Below are 27,549 nucleotides of genomic sequence, written 5' to 3' on the forward strand. Positions count from 1 at the left end.
ACTTACCAAAGATCCCATGAAGCGTTTTGTAAAGGCTTCAGGCTGAAGTTAAGAGGGTCTGGCCCCCTCCTACCCCCCCCCCCCACCCCCCCACCGCAGACACTGGACGAGATGCCTCTGCCCAGCGTGACTTCACGTGGTGATCACAAGGCAGGGGAAGAGAGGGAAAGGCGAGGAAGGAGACTTCATTCAAGACCCAAGTTCTACGCCAGTGTTCATCGGCGCGGCGCGTGCCGATAGAAATTCCTCTGCCGTCGATGAAGTCACCACTTCGCGAGGCACCAGAATTGACTTGGCGTTCAATATGAGATGCCACTCACAGCGCACGAAGTAAGCTACGCATCGACATACTACTCCGATCACAAAGTCATTCTAATGTCCATCAACCTGGGTCCGCCGGCGTCGTAACCGGATCCCATGTATGACGAGAGGGAATAAGACGCAACGTGGTTCAGGCAACGGTCGGACAACGACTACGACATCCCCCCAGAGTATGACGTGGAAACCACCTGCAGACCCTATGAAGGAATCTCGCATCCACGTGACGGTTCGGCTCAGAACAGTACTGTCATCCCTCCGCTAAGGGGTGCCATTGAGCTGAAAAGTGGCGTCATCGCCGGAGGATAAGGAGGAAAGGACAGACCGTGATTTTCTGTGTTTGTATGCGCGTCTGAACCGTCAGCGAAAAATCTAGGTAGCATATTAGTACTGATTGTATGTCAATGGTAATACCTCTATTTTCTGTTTTGGTGGCCACTACAAGCATGGGCTGGGTATTTAAACAGCCGAACAGCGGAATCCCATAGTCACTCTCTCCGGCATGTCCATTATTTATCTCGCATAACCTCCCAAAAACAAAAATGTAGAATGTTCCCTTATGTTTTCTTTTTCTTCGAACCTTGTGCTCATGCTAATTTGGACATAAAAAGTAATTTAAATGTCTCTGGGTGGACTTTATGTTCTTGACAGTGTGGTGAGCTACGTTCAGTGAACAAGAAATTTAGAGATTTTCTTATTCTTGAAGGACTTGGGTAAAAGAGAGCCTTCGTCTCTCCAATATGTGTCGCTGAGTGTTAGTCGAATAGTTGCGGTTACTAAAAGGTGCGTGGAAGTGCATTGCCACAGAATGAAATTCTCATCAGTCGGCTTACCTCCACCGCATTCATAAGACATGCCTGTGCTAATAAATATTTTTATCGGAATTCTGCTCCTCAAAAGACGGACCGCAGACCCCTTAATGGCTACTTATTTTATGGAAGCACAGCATTTTTAACTAGCCGGAAAAACTGTTCAGCGCAACATCAAATTTCGGTGGCTGCTGCACCTGCCATTACTTTATTACCAATGCCCGACCTAAGGATATCTGCTTTCGGAAATACTTCTTGACACCTGCAGGGAAACACATTGATAACAACATCGAGCTGCTGCCTTCTTTTACCTTTTGATATAGGTCACTCTGTAACTATGTTAGAAATACTGACAACAGTTTGCACAGTGGACAGAAGAATGGTGCGAAAATATAAAGTATATACACTTGCGTTAATAATTGTGGAAGGTTACATAGCTGAGCACATTTCATTTATCTGCTTGAAGACGGCAAAACCTTTACAGTTTTAAGTTTCAATACAAAAAAAGTAATTAAATATGCATTATGGCTTCGACACAATGCTTACCTTTCTTAATTATAGGCACTCTTTGCCTTAGGATTGTTACTGGCTGGATATCAAGGTCGAAGACAGAATCAAACTGCGATAAATGTTCATGGCCATACATAATAAACAGTATTCAAAATAGGATCAGACCGCACCAGGGTATGCGGCGCGCATCGCAGCAAAATTCCACGACGAAGCACCTATTACCAATTTTTGCGCAGGCAGACCGAAAACACGCTAATAACCAATAAATTCAACAGCAGATTCTATAATGAGATCAGGGACAAGAGGCAGTACTGAAAGTATGCATATCCTACAACAACCCTAAGCAATTCAGAGCTCATGGTGGAACTTGAGATAACCAACTAAAGAATTATCAAACAGAACACTGGGGATCCCTCTCCGTCATTTTATTAGATCAGAATCTGGAGCGTCTGTAATCGCAACCACGAGAATGCGATCAATTACACCTGCAGAAGTGTTTCATTTACGCGCGAAAGCAACGACAACAAACATTAGTTCGCCAGCAAGACAGGTAGACAACATATAACGTCAATGAGAGTATCTACAAGCAACAACAGCGTCAAGGATCAATTTTCGAAGAAAGTAACACTATTACGAAACCAAACGGGGGCTAGTCACGTTACAAAGAACGAAAACACTATAAAGCATGAATTTACGAACATGAAAAAAGCAAGATAAGAGTGGACATAACATCATGAATTTAGAGCATCAGGATCTCCATAAACAAGTCGGTCTTCTCCCGACTGGGACTGTTGCGCTCTGTATAGGGTGCAGTGCACGGATGCCATCACGTGGAATTCAAACTGCCCTGATGGCAGGAAAAAATAAAGCGCATAAAACACGGCTGTATGGGCAGTTGTTTATTCGAGAATGTATATCTGTGTGTGATTACTTATTCATATGTACCTGCAATGTCCAGGGGTGAATACAATACAAGGCTGTAACCGAATTTTTTCCGAGTCTGCACCAGCGAAACCTTGCTCCGAAAGCACATCTACCCAAATAGGCGACTGACAACCATCATTCTGTGTACCACAGTTACAAAATGTGCATTTCCGTTTAAAAGAAAGAAGTCCACTGAAGAGGTATATATTTCTTCAGAAAGGCTCGCGTAACATCTGACATACAGGAGTCAGCAAATGTGTAGCGACCATGGAAACAACCCCAAAACTATTTGTCAGCACTACCTGACGGCGCGTCCCTGTAGTCGAGGTAAGTGCAGTGAGGCATCCTTAATGTGCTAGGCTGTTCCCTGACACGTTCCCGTTAGACATTAATTTATTTTAAGAGCGTTTCCAGATTCTATGGGGTCTGCTACCACCCTTGATCACAGCGCCATCTGTGACAGCAACTACTCATCACGTTTTGAGATTTCGTGAGGTCTCCTGCCACCCTGAGATCACAGCGCCAGCTTTGGCTGCAACTAGAAAATAGCGCCTCTCGCATTGAGACTTCGAGTGCCATCTACAATAGCATTGAAGAAACAACCACCTACCGCGTGCCAATGATGACGTCACGGTTCAATATGGAGGATAGAGGTGGAACTGTGTGAGTATGACGTCAGGGGACGAAATGGCGTCATAATTTCGGTTTGTCGAATCCAATTTGGCGGCCATTACAGTTGGTAGTGCCCTCTCATTCCTTCCCCCCTCTCCAAAAAATATCCTAAAACTGGCAGGGAAACTGTCCCGTTACGGGGCCGCTATAGATGTATACATTCGACTGACTGACTGAAGTTTTTGAGAGGAAGAAGGAAAAGGAAAGTGCACTGGCCTGCCTACTGGCTCAAGCCGAGCCACGCTCGATGCCGCGTGCTGAAAGTAGGAGGGATAAAGGATTGGAGGGCAAAGAGTGAAAGAAAAAACGCGCCGCGCTAATATGCCCAGGGCCGATCCCGGAGGCAGTGCGATACCGGACCGACCCGTGCCAGAGTGCTTCAAGGCAAGCACTCCGCCATATTCCAAAAATAAGTTTAATATCTTAGGTCCAAGGACCCGCTGCAGATATTAAATCAGGTGTCATGTATGAGCCACCACCGCCACCACCTGTGTACATTCGTTCCGCTATATATAACTTAACAAGGTGATGGTTCGGGCTAGTGGGTATGCGTTATGATCCATAGCGCAGCAACAAAACAGGGGACAAACACAAGCGCTAAATTTCCACTAAGGCTTTATTTGGTGCACACAGAATATATACATGAAGAAAAGAACGATACCTGTCAGATTAGACAAGATAATTTGTGAATAAAAGCTTAAAAAGCACATGCAACACATTTCACCGGTTGGCATACTGCTCCGAGTCCAAAAATGCGGATTAACAAGGGAAATTATCGAGGCTGCCGTAATCGAAAGAGCTGGACCTGAAAGGTGCGTCAGCAGTCCGTCTTTGTCGCTGACAAAGAAGGATATGGCATTTTTGGACTCGGAGCAGTATGCCAACCGGTGAAATGTGTTGCATGTGCTTTTTAAGCTTTTGTTCACAAGTTATCATGTCTAATCTTAAAGGTAGCGTTCTTTTCTTCATGTACAAATTTTGTGTGCACCAAATAAAGCCGTAGTTGAAGTTTAGCGCTTGTGTTTGTCCCCTGTTTTGTTGCTCCGCTATGGATCATAACGCTATATATACTCTGACACCAACGGCCGCCCATCCGGGCACAGTTGTGTACCGAATTTGGTAGGCAAATAAAACCCTATGGTTTGTGGTATACAAATAAAACCGCAATTAAATAATAGATAAACATTGTATACATGCAATTACTAATTGAAGCGTTACCATATCACACCGCAAGCCGAATTCTAACCTCGACCCCCCCCCCCCTCCAAACGAAGCAAATTCCGTTTGGAAAGTATCTTGAGGGGATGCAACTCGACAATGAGTAGACATGCATCGTAATTTCTCTGATAGATGGCGCTAGGCGGCGATCGTTCCGCTAGGCGGCATGCGTGCACGCGTAGCCGAGAATGATGGCAATCCCCTCCGTTTCAAAGGGTATTACATTCCGTATCTCGAGACGAGCGGCGCGTTCTTCGCTTTCTTCTTCTAGTAAACCAAACAGTTTACGCGTTTTTATGGAGGAAAAACGCTAAGGCGCCCGTGTGCTGTGCGATGTCAGTGCACGTTAAAGATCCCCAGGTGGTCGAAATTATTCCGGAGCCCTCCACTACGGCGCCCCTTTCTTCCTTTCTTCTTTCACTCCCTCCTTTATCCCTTCTCTTACGGCGCGGTTCAGGTGTCCAACGATATATATGAGACAAATACTGCGCCATTTCCTTTCCCCCCCCCCCAAAAAAAAAAAACTAATTTTTACTTCGTCTTCCAGACAGTGGCGGCCTTTTTCCACCGATAAGCTGCCAGGGACCGGTCTCCACTTGAGTAGCGGCAGGCTATCTAAGAGGGCTGATAGTGCGCCTGAGATTTGCGATTAGTCAGGCAAAACAGCAAGTTCCTAAAGAAGCACCTGTTTGGGCGTAGTTCTGCATGCTGTCTAAAGCAACCCATGGCTTCCACTTCACTGGAGATGTTAATAATAATAATAATAATAATAATAATTGATTTTGAGTGAAAGGAAATGGCGCAGTATCTGTCTCATATATCTTTGGACACCTGAACCGCGCCGTAAGGGAAGGCATAAAGGAGGGAGTGAAAGAAGAAAGGAAGAGGTGCCGTAGTGGAGGGCTCCGGAATAATTTCGACCACCTGGTGATCTTTAACGTGCACTGACATCGCACAGCACACGGCCGCCTTAGCGTTTTTCCTCCATAAAAACGCAGCCGCCGCGGTCGGGTTCGAACCCAGGAACTCCGGATCAGTAGTCGAGCGCACTGGAGATGTTCCCAAGTGACAATGCTACTCAGTTAAAGATAAATTAGACAGTTTGTCCTGCAGGGCTCTTGACTCCTGTTGAAATCGAGGCCTGCGTCTGTGAACTAATGAAGTTGTGTCCCTGAGCTCAGTTTCCAAATGGCACACAGCAGGGCTATTTTTCGCCATGCCGGCGTTTTGCGAATTAGTCGCGCCGAATCACAAGCAGGATAGGCGTAAAAATGTGTGCCGTCCAAGAGATCTGCAATCGAGGATTACTGATAAACCGGCTCCCATTCGTGCTAACAAGCTCGCCCACAAAGCATGCCGCAGCGGAACTGAGAAGCGGTCCCTTGTGGTTCAATCTTAAAAAGGCCGGAAGAGCGGTCCTAAAGGCGGAATAGTGCTCAAACATCGCAGGGCGTCGTCACGATTTTTGCTCGTGTACAATAACCAAGTTCTATTCCAACGTTTGTTGTATGTTTTTATTTATTTCATGCGTTCATTGACTGGTGTTACAATAAAGTTGTTTCTCTCATTCGTGTTGGATTTGGACCCTCCGCACTTCTGCATTCCTTTTTTTTTTCTGGGCGCCCATGCACCTCCTCCATTGCGGGGCGTTGCGCTGGGGTTCGTTTCTTCTCGATCGAACTGCGGTGGAATCATAGTGCGTCCTGTGCAGAGGCTACCGGAGGCCGCAATTGCCACTCCCGTACTTCTTCGCCTGACTGTGGTGCTGGAACCTGTTTCCAACTGGCATGCAATCCGCTTTGGGTCTCTCCTCGGGGAGTGTTTGCAAGTGTCTCTTAAGATTGCCCTTCTGGTAAAAGCCCTTTCCGCAGTCACGACAAACAAATGACCTAGACGGGCCACTGAGATTGTGCTGCTGTGTGCGGTGACGACTTAAGCTGAAAGCATGGTTGAAACCGCATCCACAGTAGGCGCACTTGTCCGGCTTTTCCCCTGCGTGGACCAGCTGGTGGTTGACGAGATGATGTCGCTCTATGAAGCTTTTCCCGCAGTCGTCGCACCGGAAAGGGCGCACGCCTCATTGGGTCAGTGCGTGTCGGTTGAACCTGTATCTGTAAGGGAAAAAATAACAGAATGAGGAGAGGTGGCACAATAAACAAGACAGCCTCATAGCGGGCTCAAAGGAAGAAGAGTGAAATAACCATCGCGTCTCAAAAACACCACTACCTGCCATTCAGCTTTATGTGGCAGCGTTTATATGGCTTCGAAAGCAGCGTGTTGCAGCCAGTTGGCGCACCGGCCACTGCCACTGGTGGCTGAATGAAGCTTTGTTCAGCGCTTATATAGAACCGAGTTTCTTGTCTTATTCATTACTTATAAGATGAGATGACAAAATAGGGCACATGTATTGCTGCTTAGACACCGCCAAACACTAGGCTTAATTTCACAGCGACGCGTTACACAAAGATATGAATACACTGTTAGCCGGTTCACTTTCGTGCGCAGCGACACTAGTAGTGCCCCTCTGTGTTGCACCTGTAATCCCGGGCGCTTCTTCACTAGGGCGTTTCTGGTTGTGATTTCCGGTCACTTGTCGGGCCTACTCACTAGTGCTGGTCGATGCGTCTCCGTAAAAGACTTGACCCGTCGCGGCCGTATAAACGCAGGTTAAATCACTTGTTCCTTCTGAAGAGAGATGGATGACATCAAAGTTTCGCCGTGAAATGGGAAGATAAGCAGTCTGTTTTAACAGTATTCTGATCGTTCAACAGGCAATCGTTATCGTTATCGTCCTAGGTTATTGTCCTCGTCCTCTTGCTTAGAGAAGCAAGCGGACGGGGGCCAATTACGGGTCCAATTGAACTTATTTTTGGAAATGTGGCGGAAAGTTCGAAGGTCGCTTCACTACCACCACCGGTTGGCCCGGTATTGCACTGCCTCTGGGAACGGCCTTGTCTTTAGCGCGTCTTTACTATCCTGTCTTTCTGACCGCCGCGATGGCAGAGTGGTTATGGCGCTCGGCTGCTAGCCCGGAAGACGCGGGTTCGATCCCGGCCGCGGCGGTCGAATTTCGATCGAGGCGAAATTCTAGAGGCCCATGTACTGTGCGATGTCGGTGCACGTTAAAGAACCCCAGGTGGTCGAAATTTCCGGAGACCTTCACTACGACGTCCCTCATAGCCTGAGTCGCTTTGGGACGTTAAACCCCCATAAACTAACTAAAACTGCCCTGTCTTTCTTTCCCATCTTTCAACCCTCCTACTATCTGCACGTGGTAGCGATTGTGGCTCGGCTTGAGCCAGTGAGCAGGCCTGTGCATTTTCCTTTTCTTTCTTCCTGGCAACAACAGACAGACGGACAGAGAAGCTAGATGCTTGCAAACGTTTGCCAGTGACGATGTATGTACATGTAGTCATGTGCCAAACACCGCCAAACATTGGTTTACGTTCGCTCCAGTCTAAAGCCATCACTGTTGTCGTCGTGCATGACCAATCAATGTCAAAGCGCAATGCAGATTCAAATTCCGGCTTACTTATTATTGCTGGAGTAAGGGCAGAAGACGCAGCGGTGCATTCCTCGAATCCTCCACGGATGCTCGCTCGGTCGGTGCTTTTCCAACATCTCTTTCTCAGAGAAGAGGGCGCCGCATTCATGGCTGGGGAGCACCGTGAGTGAAGCTGGGGAACTGTCTCCGGAGAGCAAGCGGACTCGGGTACGAAGATCTGACGGAGTCTGAATATTTGTCTGCTCTTCCATCACATCCTGCACTCTTAGTAGCCAATAATCCCAGGCGCACGAACTACGACAGAAGGCGCGAAAATGCTGCCACCACTGCTGCTTTCCTCTCTTTACGCCTTGTAAAGTTTCTCGTATCATGTTACTTGCAAAAGTGCACAGATATTGTAGAAAAAAATAACAGATGATCAACGTTTTATCATATCAGTAGTTTCCAATATTTCAAAGTCGTTTTTCACTCTCAGTAAAGATTGTTTCAAGCCGTGAACAGATTCACCTGTCTTATGTAACCTGTTGAATCATCAAAATGGTTTCCCCTGCTGCGAGAGCTCAGCATTCAATGTAAGTACAGTGTAAGTAAAAGTCCGAGGCTTCCGGCTCCGAGGCAAAGCCAAGGACCTGCGCCGCTTGCTACGGCGCGGAGACGGAAAAGAGAGAGTGTTCATACCGCTCCTTGTTCACGTCATGCACACGGGCTGAAGGGCGAAGGGTAAAAGAATAAAAGACTCAAGCGCCGCCGCCCGCCGAGCCCAGCCATGCTCAGACACCCCCTTCCTACACCGAATGGAGTAGGCCCTTTCAGCCTCGCCTCACGTTTCTCTTTCCCCATTTTAGACGGATTTCTAGCCGCGCAAACCGGCTTCGCGACGCCTTTCTCCAGAGACATTTGCCGCCGGCGTGGGAGACGAGATAAACAGAACCTGCCACGCGGCAAGGAGCACTGCAGGGGAAAGAAGGCTTGACCACGAGCGAAAGGCGAAAAAGCGTCAACCCGCTCTCAGAAAAGGGAGGCCCCGCGCATGGGACCCGTCTAGTCTCCTTTACTGCAGTAGTGAACACAAATACGTTTTGGGCTGTTCACCAAGCGGCAGTGGCACAGCACCCGACGAGGCGAAGGACTTGAAGACACGCGCAGTATTCAGCCACCAAGCACATTTAGTGGGGCGTATGAATCGTTCACTGCTTTGTTCTCCCCAGCAAACGGCGCAAACACGCCACTTCTCCCACAGGAGGACGGAAAGGGCAGGCCACTTCCGTCCAGGCTGATTCGTCGACCCTTTCCACATTGAGTGTTACCCTTGATGTGTTTGCTGCGCCGTGTCGGCAGTGTTACGATTTGTGCGCGAGCTCAGTGCTGTGTATAGTGTGTGTCGAAGAGCAGTGACGCAGCGCCTGCACTCGCTAGAAGACGGCATGGAGCATCGCAGATCACGGCACAGTCTTTCTACTCGGCCTCGGACGCGTGTCAAGCTTCCCGACTGCAGCCACACAACAACCGGTGAGCTTGTCAAAACAGTGTGCGAGGCGCTGGCTGCCGACGCCTGTGCCGAACTTTTCGCGGCGCCCCGTCACGCGAGTTTCTGAGCCAGTTCCGCGGTGTGTGGAATCGCGGCTTCAGTTGTCATATGTTTGCGCAGTAGGCATTAGCATAAGGGGAATAGGGGGCAATGCTCATGGTGGCACCCCTTCATGTCTGGGTGGTAGCAGATAACAGGATATATCTGGGACAAAAATTCGCTCCCCATTCCAAATGTATATTATAGCAGCCATAACAACCCCCCCCCCCCCCCCCTCTCTGCGCGCTCCTGTGACTGGTAGATATAGGTTATTTAATATCTTGTGCATGTGTCAACGTTTTTAAATGAGGACAGCTGGGAAAACTTGCCTCCGGGACGCGGCCCCACTTCCGTTGCCGCTTTCATCTCAAAGAGACGCGAGCGCCATCTCTGGGGCTTTGACAGTACCAAGTTTTCTTGGTTTTCAGTTCACCGCAGCTACGCCCATTCGCTGCACTTGGTCACGTGGACAGTTTGCTGCATAACTGGTCTACGCTGGCTCGCGCCTCACATCATCTGTGCCGGGCGCGGTTGCTTCAAGCTGTGCTCGTCTACGTATTGCAAAGTTCGCGTGAGCTCTACGCCAGCAGTACGAGAGGCCAGGATGCTCGGGGTTGAGCTTTTGACTGTAGATCTCGGCCGAAACTTAAAGCCTTTCTTTCCGCAGTTCCACACGCCAAAATCAGAGAAACAGGACGATGTGCCGCTTACCGCCTCGTTGTTTTGGGCTCCTCGTGTGTGTAATATGCGGTTGTGCAAAGTAGACTAACCTTTCCTCTATTTATCAGATCACTAAAAGTTGAGTGTCTGCAAATAAAACCTGGCAAAAGCGTACAAAGGTACTAAATGCTTTTTCTTTCTTTTTTCTTGCGGCATACGCACCTTTAATTTTTTCCTCGGCCACTTTCTGTTTTAATGCTTCGAGATGAACTTATAACCGTCCCGGTGGCTGAGGCATTTTCTATAAGTAAATTGGTCGATATACTGGGAGCACGGTAGCTTTACTGGTGGTGGTGGTGGTAGTGGTTTTATTAAAAATAGTAGCAAAAAGGAATGAAAAGATTTTTGCTAGCCCCGGCATCTGCCATCGATACTGAAGCACCTGAGCTGGGACAGCGGAAATAAAGGATAGCGGGCAGAATGGAGAAATGCCTGCTATTACTTCTTGAATGCGTATCTAATATACGCATATGTGATAAGCTGTGTGCCTACGCGTCTTCAACGATCCCGGCTATGTTTATGGTTATAAATGCTACTAAGCCGTCTTGTTTCATTAATGCAAAAGAGATGAAGGCGCAACTTACGTTTGTATTCATTATAAATACGTTTCTGTACGCACGCGAGTCACCGTCTGCTGACGGTCCTCAAGCTCGAAGTACCAGATGACGCGCCCATCAAAAAGCGACCGCAGCGCCACCGCCTAGGCGGAAACTGTTTTGGATCCGCTGTGCCCCCTGGGGCGCAGCTGCAGTTTTCCAACTGTCCTTATCTAAAAACGTTCCTTATCTAAACGTGTCCTTATCTAAAAACGACTTGTCCATCCCGTCGTCCCTAGTATCGACCAAAGCTTGCATCACTTGTGGCGCGCTGCCTAGCTGTCCTAGCCTATGCCTATAAGCGCGGCGCTGTCGCGCAGACTTACCCATGTTTCGTTCGTGTTTTATGCGTGGATGACCAGCAAATAGATGTTGTGATTATGGAGATTTGCTTAGGGGCGAAACTTTAAAGCCTCGCAGTGTTCGTGCAAGCGCTTAGATATTTTCAAGTCAGAACGAACACTTTGTGTATAGCCTCTCGCGTTTAGACTGAGCGCCTTTCTGCTGGTCTGAGCAGCTGGCTTGACGCGAGACTTAAGTTCGCAAATGTTGTATAAGTTTTCAGGGGGGGGGGGGGGGGGGAGCTACTTGAGAAATCATGAATTGAATGGGAGGGTTTGAACTCACTTCCGAAGTTTTAGACAAACAAGCGTTGCGCATATTTGTGCTAAACATGTTCCTCTGCTCTTCGAATGGGCCCATCGTGCAGTACGTACAACGAACGAGTAACTTAGTACACCTGTCAAGAGGGCAAGTTAAGTGCACTTATGGAGAGTTTCACTCACTATAAGTGCATTTTCTCAAATTTAAATGCGGCAAGGGGAGTGTCACTCGCAGAAGAATGCACTCCAGTCGGAGTGCATTCAAGAAACCAACTTTCAGGGCCGAGTGCATAACCTCGACAGCAGTAACTTTGAAGGCACAATATGTATGGGCATAAAAAGTACTTACAAGTTTATGTTACTTGCTGTAACACTGTTTAAAAAAACATTTATTCATTCTAGCTACATGCGAAGCAACGCAATAAAGGTATCTGATCAGGTGCAGCTCCGCTGCACTCCACCATCTTGTTTGTTTACAAAATTCTAGATAGCTCTTGGCTGGTCTTGCTTTTTTCTATTTGTTTTTTTTTTTCATTGTTAAGAACTGCTTAAGCTCATTTTATTTGTGCTATCACGTGAAACAGTCAATTTTAAAGTTTTTTTTCCTTTCCAAAAATTCCACTCTGTTCGTGTCACCAATTTTGTCTTTACTACCAGTGCACATTGCCTTCCCGTTCAACACCGCATAGCCTAAACTGTCATTCGGGATGCCGAAGCACACTCCCCGTAAGTGCACTTATCTTGTGCGCTTGACGGGGGTATTAGTTAACGAGTTTACTATGCGGGCGGAGGTATGTAAGGATGGAAGATGGCCAGCGAAAGAACGACGGAACTTAAGAATCAAAAGAAACACAAAGTGTCAACAAAGGAGCCATCTAGTTTGCTTCCCAGCAGAAGCGCCTCCGAAGCCTGCTCAGCAACTGTACTCACACGAAGAGTTCAACTCAAATAGTTCAGAAAAAGGGAGTAGTATAGCATTGTTGAGCGTCTAAAAAAAAAATCAGATCAAACAGGTGCAAACACTAACACAAAAGGGGACGTGTGCCAGAACGGAAACCTGTAAGCCGTCTTCTCTCCAAGTGTGTTTGCCAACCAAATGGTCTAGAAGCCAGACGACCCACTCGCATTCTTCCATCGAATGAAAACTCCGGATGCTTGCACTCTGCCTGCAGCAGAGTCTAGGCATGAAAAGGAGGGAGGAAGCCTTTTATCACAGTGTTGTGGGAAGTGGATTCTTCCTTGTTCTGGCTATAAGGGGGGGATGAAGGGAGGAAGTTGCAGCGATGGTGTCGTTGAGCAAAAAATTTTCACAAAGTTTTGTATGAGGTTGCTAACTACTGTTGGCACAGGAACAAAGGCTTATTTCCTTCTTTTTCCTGCCTGCTCTGAACTGCAGTACTACAAAAAGTTGACTGCAATCATGTTTTCAATGCTGTGCCATTGACCTCTTTCGACGGCTCTCTCGGGGCCATCTTTAAGTAAACTAGCGACATTCCCGAGTTTGCTCAGAAGGGGGAACTTGACTCTTTTCACTCCCAGAAAGAATGCGAGAATGTCGTTTAGGAAAGAGACCTTTTTTTCTGGTTTGGAAAGCATGCCTTTCGGAGAAGCTGCCTTGCAGATTTCTGCAAATGGTTCATTGAACCCGGATGAAAGTGGAGACGCATTGGCAAAGTGCCACCTTAGCGGCTGAAAGAAGCATGAAGAAAATGAAACCACGTCCCTGGCGATGTCAAACGAGAAACTGTGAGGCTGGTAAAACGAGGGCGAAAAATAAGAAAAAGCGAGCTCGAGGTTTCGTCCGAACACAAGGGCGGAGAACTGATCATGGTACCACTGCCACCGCCACACCTTTGCCTTGAAACAAACCAAAATGTCCGAGACTTTAACGGAGCCACTTAATACAGACTTCACAAAGTTGAGTTGCCTGCCTCTGTTTAAGTAATATTATCACCTTTTGACTTTTCTGCACATTCATTGGTGCAGGTTGAATGCCTTCGGCTTGCCTCCAAACTCCTCTTGTCTATTGATGAACGCTCGGAAGATATGTGCAACCTGATCAATACAGCTGTCCCTAGAATGCGTGAACAGCTTAATTTATATGCAAAGCTGCTAGACCTATCTTGCCTAATACGCAGGCTTCACAACGCTTGTGTGCACTCATGGGACGTTGTAACCCCAAGTATCCCATCTTATCGACTCAGGAACTGGCCCTGTTGGAGCTGGCGACAGGCGCTACCCGAAGCGCACCATCAAGAAGGTCAGCTACGCAGAGGACAACGATGGCTGCCAAGGGTCGTCTAGCCATCCCTCCTGTGAGTGTGCGGGTGCACGGAGAGAACACCAGAATTTTAGAATAGAGTGAACCAGCGCAAGACGGACAATCGGTGTAGGAAAAAGACGACGACACAGGCGCTGTCTAGGAACTACATATTATTGGCAAAAAAAAACGTGAAAAATATAAGCTGGGAAACACACGAAACCAAAAAAAAAAAAACAAGCATATTAAAGATTGCACGACGGATGGAACGCTTTAACTGAGAAAAACTGTCTCACTTTCCTGTAAAGCCATGGATGGTTTGGCCACACACACGTGTCCGTGTTCTGAGAGATGCATTGACCTTCATAGGTTTTGCCGCCTACCTGATTGCTGTTGTAGTACTGGATCTCAGTATTATGCAGGTCAGGCAGAAAAGGGTCGTCATTTTGATCTTTCCCATTGCAGCAATGCTGCACTAGGTTGGACGAAAGGAATTTTTTCATGCCGAGGGAATTCTCGGGCTCTTTCTGTCTGACGTTTATGTCCCTGCCTGTCTGACCATAATACACCTTTCCGCAAGACAAAGGAGCCCTATACACGACGCCTTTTTTTCAGTTTATGGACTTTTCTGCGTGTGACAGCGCACACTTTTCCAACTTTACGTTCGGCACAGGACCTCACCTGCACATTCAGCCGCGCAGCGATCTTCTTCAGACGATGTGATACGCCGTATAGGTACGAGATGCGCACGACCTCCCTTCGTGCCTCTTGCTGCTGCCCCCCTAGGATGAGGTGCCGCCTTTACGTTTAGCTTGCACAAGATTCTTTGCGTTAACCATGCAAGGTTCCTTTCTTGATATCCTGCTTCATGTAGGCTGGCCACCTGTCCAAGGAAACCTTCCTCCATCCAGTGGTGACATGACTTTTCAAGGGTTGTAGACTGGCATGACATCGTTATCCCCTCCTTCACCACTCTGGAATGTTGTGAACTGAAGGAGAATGCGATTCCGTACTCAGTACGATTCCATGCTAAGATGAAGACCGCATGCTGCTATCTATGATCAGGTGTCTTTCATGGCAGACTCAATTATAGGAAGCAAAGGAGAAATAGCTGCCCCGCGCATAATAAAAAAGAAATCGAATGTCAATTACACCGAGTTTCATGTCAAAACTTTCGCTGGACCATTTGTTCAGGAAAAATAATTCATGCCCGGAGTGCCGAGACATTGCTTATTGCTTCACAACCCAGTGTCCTGTATTGGGTCACATCAGCGGGATACACAAAGGGTGCTTGGCTCAACATCCTAATATCTATACAAACATTTGTGTTAATGCAGTGTCCTATAATGCTTATACTTAGCAGAAGCATCGCTGCGCATGTTTGAGTTTGTTTGACACGTGTGTGGCGAAACCATCCGTGGCTTTACAGGAAAATGAGATAGCCTTCCTCTATGAAAGTTGCCCATCAGCAGTGCAATCATCGATCTGTGTATGTTTTTTTTTGGTTTCATGCGTTTTTCACCTTATTTATTTCATGTGTTTTTTGGAATAAAATTTAGTTTCTAGACAGCGCCCGTGTCGTCTTCTCTTTCCTAGGTCCGTTGTCCATTTTGCACTGTTCCACAATACGAAATTACTTACAACTTGCCCAACACAACGTACTGTTAAGTATGATGATTTTATTGGTTAGGGGATTACGGAGGGCCAGTGTGCATGCGCAGAACGAATACGCTACTTGTGTCTTTTGGTTGGCAGGTGTCGCTAACGCAAACCCAGCGAAATAGCGTGCTGTCCTAACGCTGAATAGAGTCGGGGGACGTGTCTGCGCCCAGCGAAGCGACGGCGGCTCGCCTTACCACCAATTTTTCGTCGCCACTTCAGTGTTCGCAGAAACAAGTGGTGCACGAAGGTTGTTTGTCTAAAGATGCTAGCACCACAAAATCCTGGCTGCAAAACCTCTCTGTTTTTAAGGTGCTTACATAGAGAAAGACGAAAATAAAATAAATTGGTGATATTTACCATTCAGCTTTTCACTTTTCAGGCAAATGGCACTGCAAGCCGCTAACGTAACCCAGGTGCGGCCTACCCCCTGTTCTAATGCTCTCACGAGGATTCGCTGCAGCGCTGCCATATGCAGCAGAAGCATGGGCTGCTACCCTTGGTTCTCCTCTTTAAAACTCTCCATTAAACGTCATCCATGATTAAGTGAGTCCAGTGGGAATGACATTATCGCCAATTTGCGTCCGGCAGGCAGCCCGCAAGAGCACACAGTGAGTTCTCGCGGTTTGTTCTCGATGCTATACACGCCTCTAGTCTTTGGTTATTACAACAGTGTCAATGCAGGCACTTCGTACGATTATAGTCTGATACAGCTCAGTAATGCAGGCCCTCTTGCGAATGGCGACAACAAAGTATCGCGACGTCGCACTTAATCCACTTTTCTTCTAGTATGACATACCAGGTGGCTGACAGGTGCAAAGAGATTAACCAGGACGTCATATCCACCCGACACGATTGGCTGCAGGCTCTACTTTGAAGGGCATTCACCACTGCATACTGGAGTCGTATCGTATACTATTGTGTTTACGCGGGCTATCATTTTCGACAGAAGTTTTTGCGGTGAGAGGTCTTCATGGAACCCTTTTCGGTAACCCCGCTGGCGAAGCGTAACCCTGTTCTGACCCAATGATAGAAAGCGGCACAGGTGAAGTGGAAGTAGCGAGGGGAAGGGAACTTGGACCTTCCAGTACGTGTGGGTGAAAGAACAATTGAAGCTGGGAAAAGAGGTTATAGCAGAAACAGCGTTCCCAAATATCATTAAAACCGCAAAGAGACACTTACAGGGAGACCGGGGCCTCTCAAGCTGCTTTGACACACCTTCTTTCCCGTCTCCCTCACCACACCATGGCCTTGTACAAGCCCTGCACTTGCTATGGGAAATAAACTGAAGCTCACTCATGCGGAGCGAATCTCCTGATAAGATAAGCTCGTTATGGGACACTAAGCAAACATAACTGTTTGTACACATATAAAGAGGTTTCAGCCAAGCTCCTTTGGTGTATGCCACTAATGTGACCGAATACAGGAAAGCGGGTTGTGAAGGAATAAGCAACGCCTCGCCACTCCGGCCATGGAATATTTTTTTTCTGAACAAAAGGTCCAGCAAAAGTTTTGAAAAGAAATGTGGGTGTAATTCACATTTGATTTTTTGCTTCTGATGCACCGGGGCAGTTATTTCTCCTTTCATCCTTGGTACTAGGCGCGAACACACACAGAACACAAGGAAGGGAACGGGACAAAGCGCTTTGTCCCGTTCCCTTCCTTGTCTTCTGTGTGTGTTCGCGCCTAGTACCAAAGGTTAAAAGTGACCAACTCGCCCAAGAAGACGTTCTTTTAAGCTGTATTTCTCCTTTGCTTCCCTCTAGGTCTGTCATGAAATACACCTGATCATAGACTGCAGCCTGCGGTCTTGATCTTAGCACGGTTTCATTCTCAGTACTTGAAAGTGCCGGTGGGGTTCTTTGCAAAGCAACGCTTACAGCAACTATCCTTCATTATTTGCAGCCTCCTCCAGTGAGCATTCCGGCAAGTCTCGCCACCCGAGACGCCAACGAAAGACGGTCAGCTTCATGGAGTGCGAACCGAACTCCGACGAGGAATACCTGTGTGAGCTGTCCGCAAAAACTGCTTCCTGGCTTCCAACACTACAATAGGAAACACGCACACATCGTTGTAAAGAACTTTCCTAGGAGTTAGTGACTGCACGGGCATTGGCAACGCAGGATGTCATGTCCAAAATGGCATGACATCTTCAGTAGCAGAATCTTTTTTATTAATATATGTGGCCGTTTCTTTTATGTTCCAGAGCAGTCAGTTGTTAAACACTTTATGATCTTAACGTCTCATACTTTCAAGATGCTTGTTGAATGCTTTTTTTTCATTCATAACGTGATGAGCGTTAAACACAAATTGATACCCATATTTCGTACTCGTGCATAGTCAATATTAATCCTGCGCCTCGTCTTCACCTGAGTCAGCAAGCACTGCATGCAAATTGTTGACTTCCTTATTGCCTCCTGCGAAACCCCAGTCTGGACACTCTGCTTGCAGTTTGCGACGACTGTCAGAGGGATCACCCCGGAGACTGCCCCGAACACGGGCCACTGACTCACGTGGAGGACACCAAGGTGAGTGCAAAACATGTGCATGTTGAGTGTGAAAGGCTACTTGGGGCCCCGTTGGCAACTGTCTGTTATCAATCTGCATGCGAGGCAGTGGAAAATACAGAACTAAAAGATGCAGTAACTGTATCCCTTCTCGGGAGCGAAAGACAAAAGAAATGCCATTGTGGAGGGCTTCAGAATAATTTTGTAAACCTGGAGGTCGTGCACAAACTTCGCACAGTAATGGGGGCCTTGGCGCTGCGGTCGCCGCGGTCGGGTTCACACCCGGATACTCCATCTGAATAGCTGAATGCGCGAACTCCTGAGCCACCGTGTCCAGTCCGAGTGGAGAGGTTGGTCTGTGATTCCTGGACGCTGCATCCAGTAAGGTGGCATGCATACATCATGTGAGCTGTCCGCAGTGGCAGCCCTTCCTATTTTCTTTCCTGTCTAAACTTGTATCGCTGAAAAAGACACGGACAGATATACGAAGCTGACAACACGTGCACTTTACGTATCTTCGTGTCTGTCAGTGCCTTTCAAGCTCTTCAAGCTTCTCCATGACGAATCAACTCACCTGAGAGGCCACATTGCTATCTTTTGCCTTTCACCTCATCATTCACCTCATCCTTGATCTGTTTTCTCATCCGTTGCTCAGCGGACAACCGCAAGTGATAGTTTGTGCGCCTTTGATTTTATCATGTTTGACACCACTCGTGTAACAGGTTATCTATTTAAATCAGCATACGTTTCTAGAACACAAAAGGCACTCCTGTCCTGTGCGATGTCTGTGCATGTTATAATCCCCATGTGGCAGAAATTATTCTAGTGATCTCCCCTACAGTGCTTATATCTCTTCGTTTCTTCTTTAAATCCCACCTTCCTCAGTTACCTTAAGGCACGATTGGGGTGTCCGCCATGATTCCAGACAATTACTACCGCGTTTACTTTCAAGAAAAAAAAACCAAACGCAATTTTCAGGGACGGTTGCATTCATGCAAATCCACATGAACAGAGTTCTCGAGTCTCTAATTACACCAAGCCAGAGCGCTACAGTTCATTTGCTTCTCCGAAGCTGTAGATAACTGAAGCTGCGAGCACTGCAGGCATCCAGTAGACGGCGTGTCGCTCGCAGGTGGATGCCGGGGACCCGCTGCGCGCCAACAAGACCCTCCCCAAAGATCTGACCATCCGCCGCTGCGAGCTCAAGCGCACCCAATTCGGGGTGTTCACGTTAAAACCACTGCCCAAAAGGGTCTACTTCGGTCCCTACCAGGGCGTGAAGGTGGAGGGTAACGGTGAGGGCAACGCCTACGCCTGGCAGGTACGTTTGACACCAGGCTTATTTAGAGCCCCAGAGGCAGCGATTAGGATTCCGGGCTCTTCATTCTTCCACAACTACACTTCTGATCATCATTATCAGCCTGAGTACGCCCAATGCATGCGGGGCAAAGGCCTCTCCCATATTTCCACGGCAGGGCATATCCAGCGAAAGCCGTGGCACCCTATCCCCGCAATCATAATATCAGCAGCAGTCTAACTTTCTGCCACCCCTGCAAAACTTGCCTTCTCTTGGAACCCAGTCCGTTACCTATAAGGACCATCGGTTACCTTGTCTTCGCATTACATGCCCTGCCCAAGCCCATTTCTTTCTCTTGAATAGCAGTTCTAAAGGCAAAATATTTTCTTGACAGTGGCCTTATCCTCTTATCATGAGATGCGGAGAAACTTCTGTGTGTTCAGCTCCGTCCGGTAATTTTATTCGTGAATGATATCATGCGCATTCCCATTGGAGTGCTTATACCGAAGCTTTCTCGGGATGCATTAATGACAGTGAATATACCACCCCTGCTCCTCCTTTTTAGTTCCCAGCTCAATAGCAGTGTCCAGCTGAGACGAAAGTGAACAATTTTCGCAGTCATCAAAGAGAAGTTTCAGGGCGTTATTCAGCTTAAACTGGTGGTTGAACCCACGGCTGAATTTCTTCGTGGTATCCCCAGGTACACAAGAATGGCAAGGCGTTCCTGGTGGATGGTCGTCGTCTCGACAGTTCCAACTGGATGCGATACGTGAACTGCGCGGCCAGCCCGCACGAACAGAACTTGGTGGCATACATGCGTCACGGCGACATCTACTACCGGACATCCAAGGCTGTGGCCACGGGCGAGGAGCTCCTCGTGTCATGCGACGCATCGTGCACCCGGAAGCGGGGGCTGCTCAGCAAGCCACAAGGTTTGCGGTCATCCGTGAACGGTGAGGGGTTTGTCATTTCTCGTCGAGCTGAACCACCTGCCTCAAGTGGACAGGGAGATAAGGGCTTTGGGTTGTAAAGATAAATTGATGCACCGGTGGGACACGATGCCTTTGGTTTTACGGTGCCCCTGCAACGGGCTGAAATGCATGACAACTTAGAGTTGGCTACCGAACCTTGCTGCCTAGTGGATTTTACCACTCACAGGCAGGATATAGATCCATATGTTTATATGATTATCTCATTTGTTTCAATGCACAAAAAGGTGACAAAGAAGAATGTGTCGGCCTCAAAATGAAATGTTCGGGGCGTATAATTGTCAATGTTCAAGAGACGATTTGCTCATTCCACAAAGATATGTGTAGTGATATAATTACACATTTCATGTTTCAACAATCCGTACAAACTGAAAAAGTCTCTAGGAAGTAAATGCACTGCAGGCTGAAAAGTTTTCGACCTATTGCCGGCACTAACAAGGGCAGCAGAAGCAAAATCAGAACGAATTTGTACTCGCTGCTGTATATCATGAATTACAGTTATAAATACATTTCAAGAGCAATCATTTACAGAGAAAGGCTCCCGCAAATATAGCCAACTGCTCGAGTTTTTTTTTCATACCTCTGATGACTGCATGTTTGAACATAAAACCCATTATTCTTTCTTTACCTTGCCTGTTCAAATCGCCCAATTTGACTGATGGTTTAAATTTCCCCATTCCGCGTAATACTGGTCATTTGTAGACAAGTAGCACTATGCACATTGTTGCAAAGGACTGTACTTCAGTTTTTGTTACGGTTGTTTTGTCAGTCATCTGAGGCATCATTTTAAACTTTCGGTGAAACCTGTCAATTCCGAATTTTTGGCGAGCATGGTGTCCAAAGTGGTGCCCTCGCATCATGCCGACTCTGCTGAGCAACGGCACAGTTCTCGCAATTCTGCAGTATCGACCCTTGATTTTGCAGATGCGAGCAACGGCATTTTGTGAACGAGATGCCGTCTATTTGTCGTAATTTGCATCGAATAGTGAATGCTGCTCTGCCCAGCCCGGGCCATTGAAACGCGCCTATCTGTTACGTTCGGTTTCGCAGTTTTTGGGGAGGTTTTCAGCTTTCCGAGCCTCTTTGAAACTCCCGGGCATGTTCTGAATGATTGCATGTCGCCAGCAGTGTAACGGATCGTCTTTTGTTTAAGACAGCCCGCGGTTGACCTTGGCTCCACAATGCGAAATAGCCCAAGGAGCTTCGCACCAACATCTTTTTTTTTTTTCGCTGATCGAGAACTTTAGCACTAAGAGCGTTGGAACTTTGAGTGCTAGGTTCTCACATACGAACGCATCAAACGTATATTCTAGATTTTAATGCTTCTAATTTCTGACAGGCTATGTTTATGTTTTTGTCAATTTTTGTGTGAGTCTCTTATCAAACAATTTTTTCTTCTTAAGAAGTGCACAACCTGTAATTTTCTATATGTCATTTAAAACACAGCTTTCCACTGTGCTATGATATTCTGCAACAAAACAAATTTTTAAAACTTATGGGGCTAACAAATATTTTCTGCACACCGCATTGAAATTCCCTGTTTTCCCGCGGCAAAGAAAGAGTTAATCAGTAGCTTAGTGAAGTACTGGAGGGATACTTTTGCAGTATTTACTTGACTCTGACAACCTGGAACCTTCAGAGTGCACTTAGTCTAGTAAGTTACGTCCTCAAACATTAATCTTTTACTATGTGCGTGTACGAAGAAGTTTCATTTAAGCCGCATTTCTTCTGTTGTGAACAGATATATTAAGTAAATGAAAAAAAAATATGGGAAGAAAATTTGGTAGGGAAATCAGCCACGACAAATAATTGAGATCCAATCTAACAAAACACGATGCAACATAGGGAAGTAAAGAATCTACAATTTCGCATCAGACATATTGGCATGTGCATGTGCCCCGCCATTCCATTCTTCAAGAGACGTCACGAGAACATAATTTACATTAATTGAATAATAATAATAATAATAATAATAATAATAATTGGTTTTTTTGTGGGGAAAGGAAATGGCGCAGTATCTGTCTCATATATCGTTGGTCACCTGAACCGCGCCGTAAGGGAAGGGATGAAGGAGGGAGTGAAAGAAAAAAGGAAGAATGAGGTGCCGTAGTGGAGGGCTCCGGAATAATTTCGACCACCTGGGGATCTTTAACGTGCACTGACATCGCACAGCACAAATGCGCCTTAGCGTTTTTCCTCCATAAAAACGCAGCCGCCGCGGTCGGGTTCGAACCCGGTAACTCCGGATCAGAAGTCGAGCGCCTTAACCACTGAGCCACCGCGGCGGGGTACTATAATTTTAGTTGTGTTTTTCACCTGTGGCCAACTCCAGATTATATGAACTGGGGGTCATTAAAGCACCCCTGAAACAGTTCGCGCCGCGGGTAAGAATAATGAGACTGATAGGCACTGAACATCGTCATGGAAAAATTTTCAATCTAGTTTATTTAGTACTAGAGAAATCGGTGTTAAAGACGGCGCCCTTCCTTTTTTAATTCAACTCATACACTGCAGCGAATCAGAATATAGAGACTGCTGGTCGGGACTACACTCCGCCCACGAATATGTCACCTGTTTCGGTTGTTTGCCTTTTATTGGCCACTCGCTCCCCCTCTAACGTACGACATAGCCTGCTTAGTCTACCCTGCAGTTGGCGCATCATAACCTTAGTCGCTTATGCGGCATAAAACACACAGCGCTTGTCAACCAGTGTCGTTGCGGCTTTTGGCAAGCCAATAGTAACCCTTCACGACTAACGTCATAAGGGCCACACGACGTCTCGAGGTACAGTTAGGGCAAGAGATTGGCACTGCACGTCGCTGCGAGGTGCGGTAATAGAAATTTTAATACGTAATTTGTAAATTATTGACTCACATTTGAAAATCTGTACGCGGCATCAACGTACATCTATCTTTACATCATGCATCCATTTTAATGTCACCTTCAAAGATGTTCCATGGACCCTTTAACTTTTGTAAAAAAGGCTAAGACAAACTAATCTTCTTAGGGTAACAAGATCCATTCAGGTCTATGCCATATTTTCTAAGTGGTTGTAATTCGAAGAGATTAACGAAGTTGCAATGTTTCTCTTTGTCATATTTAATTGATTCCGGTAAATCTGTCCTTGTCTACATAAAAGATGCATTACCGAGTGATGGAACATGAATAATGACATCTCATTAACTGTGCATAAGTCATTGGAAGAATGAGGTGGAGTAAGGAACTAAACACTGAAGTGGACACTTGTTTGCTTCGCTTTTTGTCGCACTAAAAAAATAGCACTTTAAGCAAAGTGCCGATTGGGTTGTCATCCGAAAGAGCAGACCTTGAAGTAATTTTTCCTACAGGCAATATTAAATATTCATTAGAGGCAGAGTAGCCCTCATACCGGCGTCCATAGAGCGCTGTGAAAGACGGCGTGGCGTGTCGAACCGGCCGATCGCCGCCTGCAAAGGCCTGCACCACTGAAGCAACAGGCTGCATAACAAAATCGTGTCCACAACGTAGCGTGATCTTCCACTAAACATAAGCCGTCGTAATTATTTTTGAAGAAAAGAAATCTGGAAGAGTTGTGAGAAACTATTCCACCTCGTTGGTCGTCGTGCATTTCTGATTACAGACGGCTTAGAACACAGGTTGTGCTGAAACTAAATTGCTCTCAAGTATGCATTCTGTGCAACCATATCGCTCTCCACTTTGTGATATTCGCAGAGGACAGAAACAGTAAGCGCACCCCAGTCCCGTTCTTCCCCTGCGAGATATGCGCCGACCTCTTCTCCGAGGAACACCTCTTGGAGGAGCACCGGCGGAAGATGCACCCGCCGAAGCCTGAAGGGAAGTACAGCTGCAGATTCTGCCCCTACTCCACCAATGTCAGGTAATTGGAAGTCTGACCTCTCCTCGTTGTTTAGTGCCAACAATAAACATATCACCAGAAAGCTTGTATTCCTAGTTTTGTTTTTATTTTCTAACTGAGATAAACTGGGTGGAGGAAGAAGGCAGATTAGCTTCTTGTTGCAACACGAAACTGCAAATCTTAATTCAATGTGGATTAGGAAAGGAAGACACATTCTATCCATCCTCCCGTGTGGCAGCAGGGTGCTCATGCTTTATACAGTGGTATCCCTGCTCTTGACCTCTCAGCCGTCATTCTGGAGGTTTACATGAGCCCGACAACAGTCGGGTCGAGCAAGCACTTGGGATGAAAACCGGTTGTCGGGCTCAAGTATACGCTAGGGGTTCAAGCTAAGCGACCGTCGAGTCAAGCTGAGCCAGCCCTACTGCTGGGGGGGCTTTGACTCTGTCCGACCCGGTTGGAAGGAGCATATACACTGTCGAGTCGGCTTAGAGCCTCCTCTCGTGCCACCTGTCTGGTCTGGTGGCGCTATGCAAGCCTGAGCGTTCTCTCTCCTCTTCTACCGTCCGCGCGTGGTTAGCTTGCTCGACGCTAGAGGTAGTGGCTATCTCTACCCGACAGAAAACGGGTTCATATTAACGGGTCGGGTTGGGCTGGTCAGCCCGACATCGGGCATGTCCCAACTGGACCCCCTGTTGTTGAGATCATGTAAACAAGGCTATTGATGCTGGTCAAAACGTATCCTCTCTATTCCTCCTTTAATCCCTTCCCAAACAGAACCTGCCACACCAACCACGAGCGGACCCACACGGGCGAGCGGCCCTTCGTGTGCCAGGAGTGCGGGAAGGGCTTCAAGGTGCGGTGCAACCTCAACAACCACCTGGCGGTCCACTCGGGGGAGAGACTGCACGAGTGTACCGAATGCGGACAGTGCTTCACCACAGCTCCTAGTCTGTCGCGTCATCGGAAGCTACGACACTCTATCGGCAGCAAGCCTACGCCGCTCGTGTGTCGCACCTGCGGGAAGGGTTTCTCTCTTAGCGACAGCCTGAAGAGGCACATGCTGACGCACACGGGACACAGGCCCCATGTCTGTTCGCAATGTGGGCTGAGGTTCAAGCTACGGAGCCATGCCGTAATGCACGAGAGAACGGTGCACCACCACAAGTACAGGGTGCAATGCCCGCACTGCGGCATGGGGTTATATGGCATGCGCGATCTGAGAATACACGTGCGCGCTCTCCACGGCTTCACTGGGGAAGAGGAACAGTTGTGCAGCAAGGCGTGAAGGCGCTGTATTATGCACCATAAAGGCGAAGGAAAAATGTCTCCAGAAAAAAAATGCCCTGGAAGATGTGTCCCCTGAAGAATAGCCCCGACCAAAAATTCTCTCTGGAAGCGCTCAATAGAAAAAAAAATAAGATATTTGAAAAATTACCAAATAAAAATTATATATTCAGGAACCCGCATGAAAAAAAATTGCAATCTTTATTGGACTCTTGGCTTCGTGAACAGGTGTAAGCATGAAGTTTTTTGCGTACCAGATAACACACTGGTCATGTAGGGCAGATCACGCCAAGATAAGACACACCACAAAGCTCTTTCGCCCGCGACTTCGCTGAAGCGCCGAATGGTCCAGAAGCGCACTTTTTCTCGGCCATTATTTTTTTATGTACGCCCCACGGTTTGTAATTGGATGATATGAATGTACAGGTGGCATTAGACTTACAATGGCCTGTTGGCAACTGCTCCTCCTGAGTCACTCATTTAAATGACTGGGACTCTGCCACCGTTTCATGAAACAAGTGTCCTCTAAAGAGTTCAACATTGATTCCGCCACTGCTCAGCGCTCAGTTCGGGAGGCCGCAGTGTACACCATGACAGTTAATACGTTTTGCACAGCACCAATGGGGAGATGAACGCCCAGTATCCGTACGTTGTTTAGTCACTTCCATGCCGATGGCCTGAAAAGGTGCACTGCACGATGTTGTACGATTGTTGGCCCTGTGCTCACCATAAAGAGAGGCCGACTGGACGTTCTACATTGCAGGGGGACAGGTGGGAAACGTTGGCCAGAAAGTTACCGTCTTTTAGCTTTGTTAACCCCCCCATGCAGGTTCCGGAACACATCATGTATCAGGCCAGCACAATGGATGAATTGGGTCAACTGTTTCCATCATCAGAGTGCAGACCGGGCTCAGTAGAAACATCTTCCAAACTGAGAACTTTTAACTCTCCCATAACAGCCCACATTGTTAATCATCAATCATTACTAGTGCAGGATCTACAAGAAAAGGCAGGCAATTGTGTCTGCTACTGCCTCATTCCTCTCTTTATAATTTCTAATGTTGCTGCTGTCAGGTGCTAACACAACTCCACATGTATATGTACCTTAAAAAAGAACGGTGCATGCTCGATGTGCTTAGCCATATCTGTGGTTTCCCCTTTTTCATTTTCGTGTTTGTCGCTCAGAGTTCAGTAAATATTTTCCCTGCAAAAAACGTTTCTGTTGGTTGATATTATATCATCTATTACGTTCTCAAGTTTGCGCCCCTGCTCTAAGGGCTCAGTGCTTCAAGGTTCTCTGTCAGCAAAGTTCAATTACGAAACATAATCACTTGCACAAAGTTTGACCTTTTATTTCTGCATATTATTTTTATAATGACTAGATGATGTGTTATACGGAAACTAGACAGCTGAGTTGTGAAAGGTTTTATATCAGCATACCGTTTAAAAGTGCTCAGGAAATTTTTACCATAGTTACTAAGGAAGTAGGTACGATTAGAACCATACATTTCGCTGGTAAGCCTCTTGGACATGAAGATTATTATAATATTGGTTAATAGACACATGCACAATGCACACTATAGGTCTCATGCACACTTTAAAAATAGATATGCAGTACGTTTTTATCATAATCTGACTGATCGTTTAGGACACACCAAGAAAGGAAATTTACCATTTATGCTCAATGGCAGAACCCACGTTTTGATCGAGTTTCGAAGGCTTTAATATATGCATAATCATGAACATCACCATTAAGCTCTCTTTATTCACCTTCTATCAGACTTGATGACATGGGTGCCAAAATATTTGAAATAGATATGCATAGAGTCGCTTTTCTTTTTGTATGAAAATATTTTAGGACGCTTAACCTTCGCATTTAAGAGTGCTATGCCAGCGTGTTGCACGGTATTACTCATGTACGCGTCAGTACACAAAGACACTCCAGGAAGTCGAACACCACAACGCATTCCCTAAGACCACTTTCATTAAGTTCGAACCAACGAGCCATCATAACATGTTCTGCGTGTACTCGCCTCGCCATCTGAAAAGGCCAGGGTTCTATTGCCCGTATTTTCACAAGTTTTACAGCGAAGCTGTACACCTCTACCTTCCAAGGAAATTTTAGTGTTTTTGCCGTAAGCAAAAAACGCCAGGCTAAAAAGAAAAATGCTGCCATTGTCTGGAAAACATTGAAGTAACGAGTGTTAGCGGTTTGGTCTACTAGAATTGATATGAATGAGATTAAAGTGAGGC

The 27,549-nt window shown here is 46.9% G+C and overlaps 1 protein-coding gene across 1 annotated transcript; it reads left to right on the forward strand.

Annotated features, from left to right (window-relative positions):
- The first annotated feature begins 9,079 nt into the window (after nt 1-9,079).
- Nucleotides 9,080-26,493, forward strand: LOC144105431 (uncharacterized). Its single transcript, XM_077638545.1, has 8 exons — nt 9,080-9,465; nt 13,646-13,756; nt 17,266-17,367; nt 17,812-17,888; nt 19,000-19,188; nt 19,865-20,117; nt 23,865-24,030; nt 24,787-26,493. The coding sequence occupies exons 1-8, from the start codon at nt 9,381-9,383 to the stop codon at nt 25,295-25,297; spliced, it is 1,494 nt and encodes a 497-aa protein (XP_077494671.1). The 5' UTR covers nt 9,080-9,380; the 3' UTR covers nt 25,298-26,493.
- Nucleotides 26,494-27,549: the final 1,056 nt, after the last annotated feature.

Source organism: Amblyomma americanum, chromosome 9, assembly GCF_052857255.1.
Source record: "Amblyomma americanum isolate KBUSLIRL-KWMA chromosome 9, ASM5285725v1, whole genome shotgun sequence".
In the NCBI taxonomy this organism is placed as follows: domain Eukaryota; kingdom Metazoa; phylum Arthropoda; class Arachnida; order Ixodida; family Ixodidae; genus Amblyomma; species Amblyomma americanum.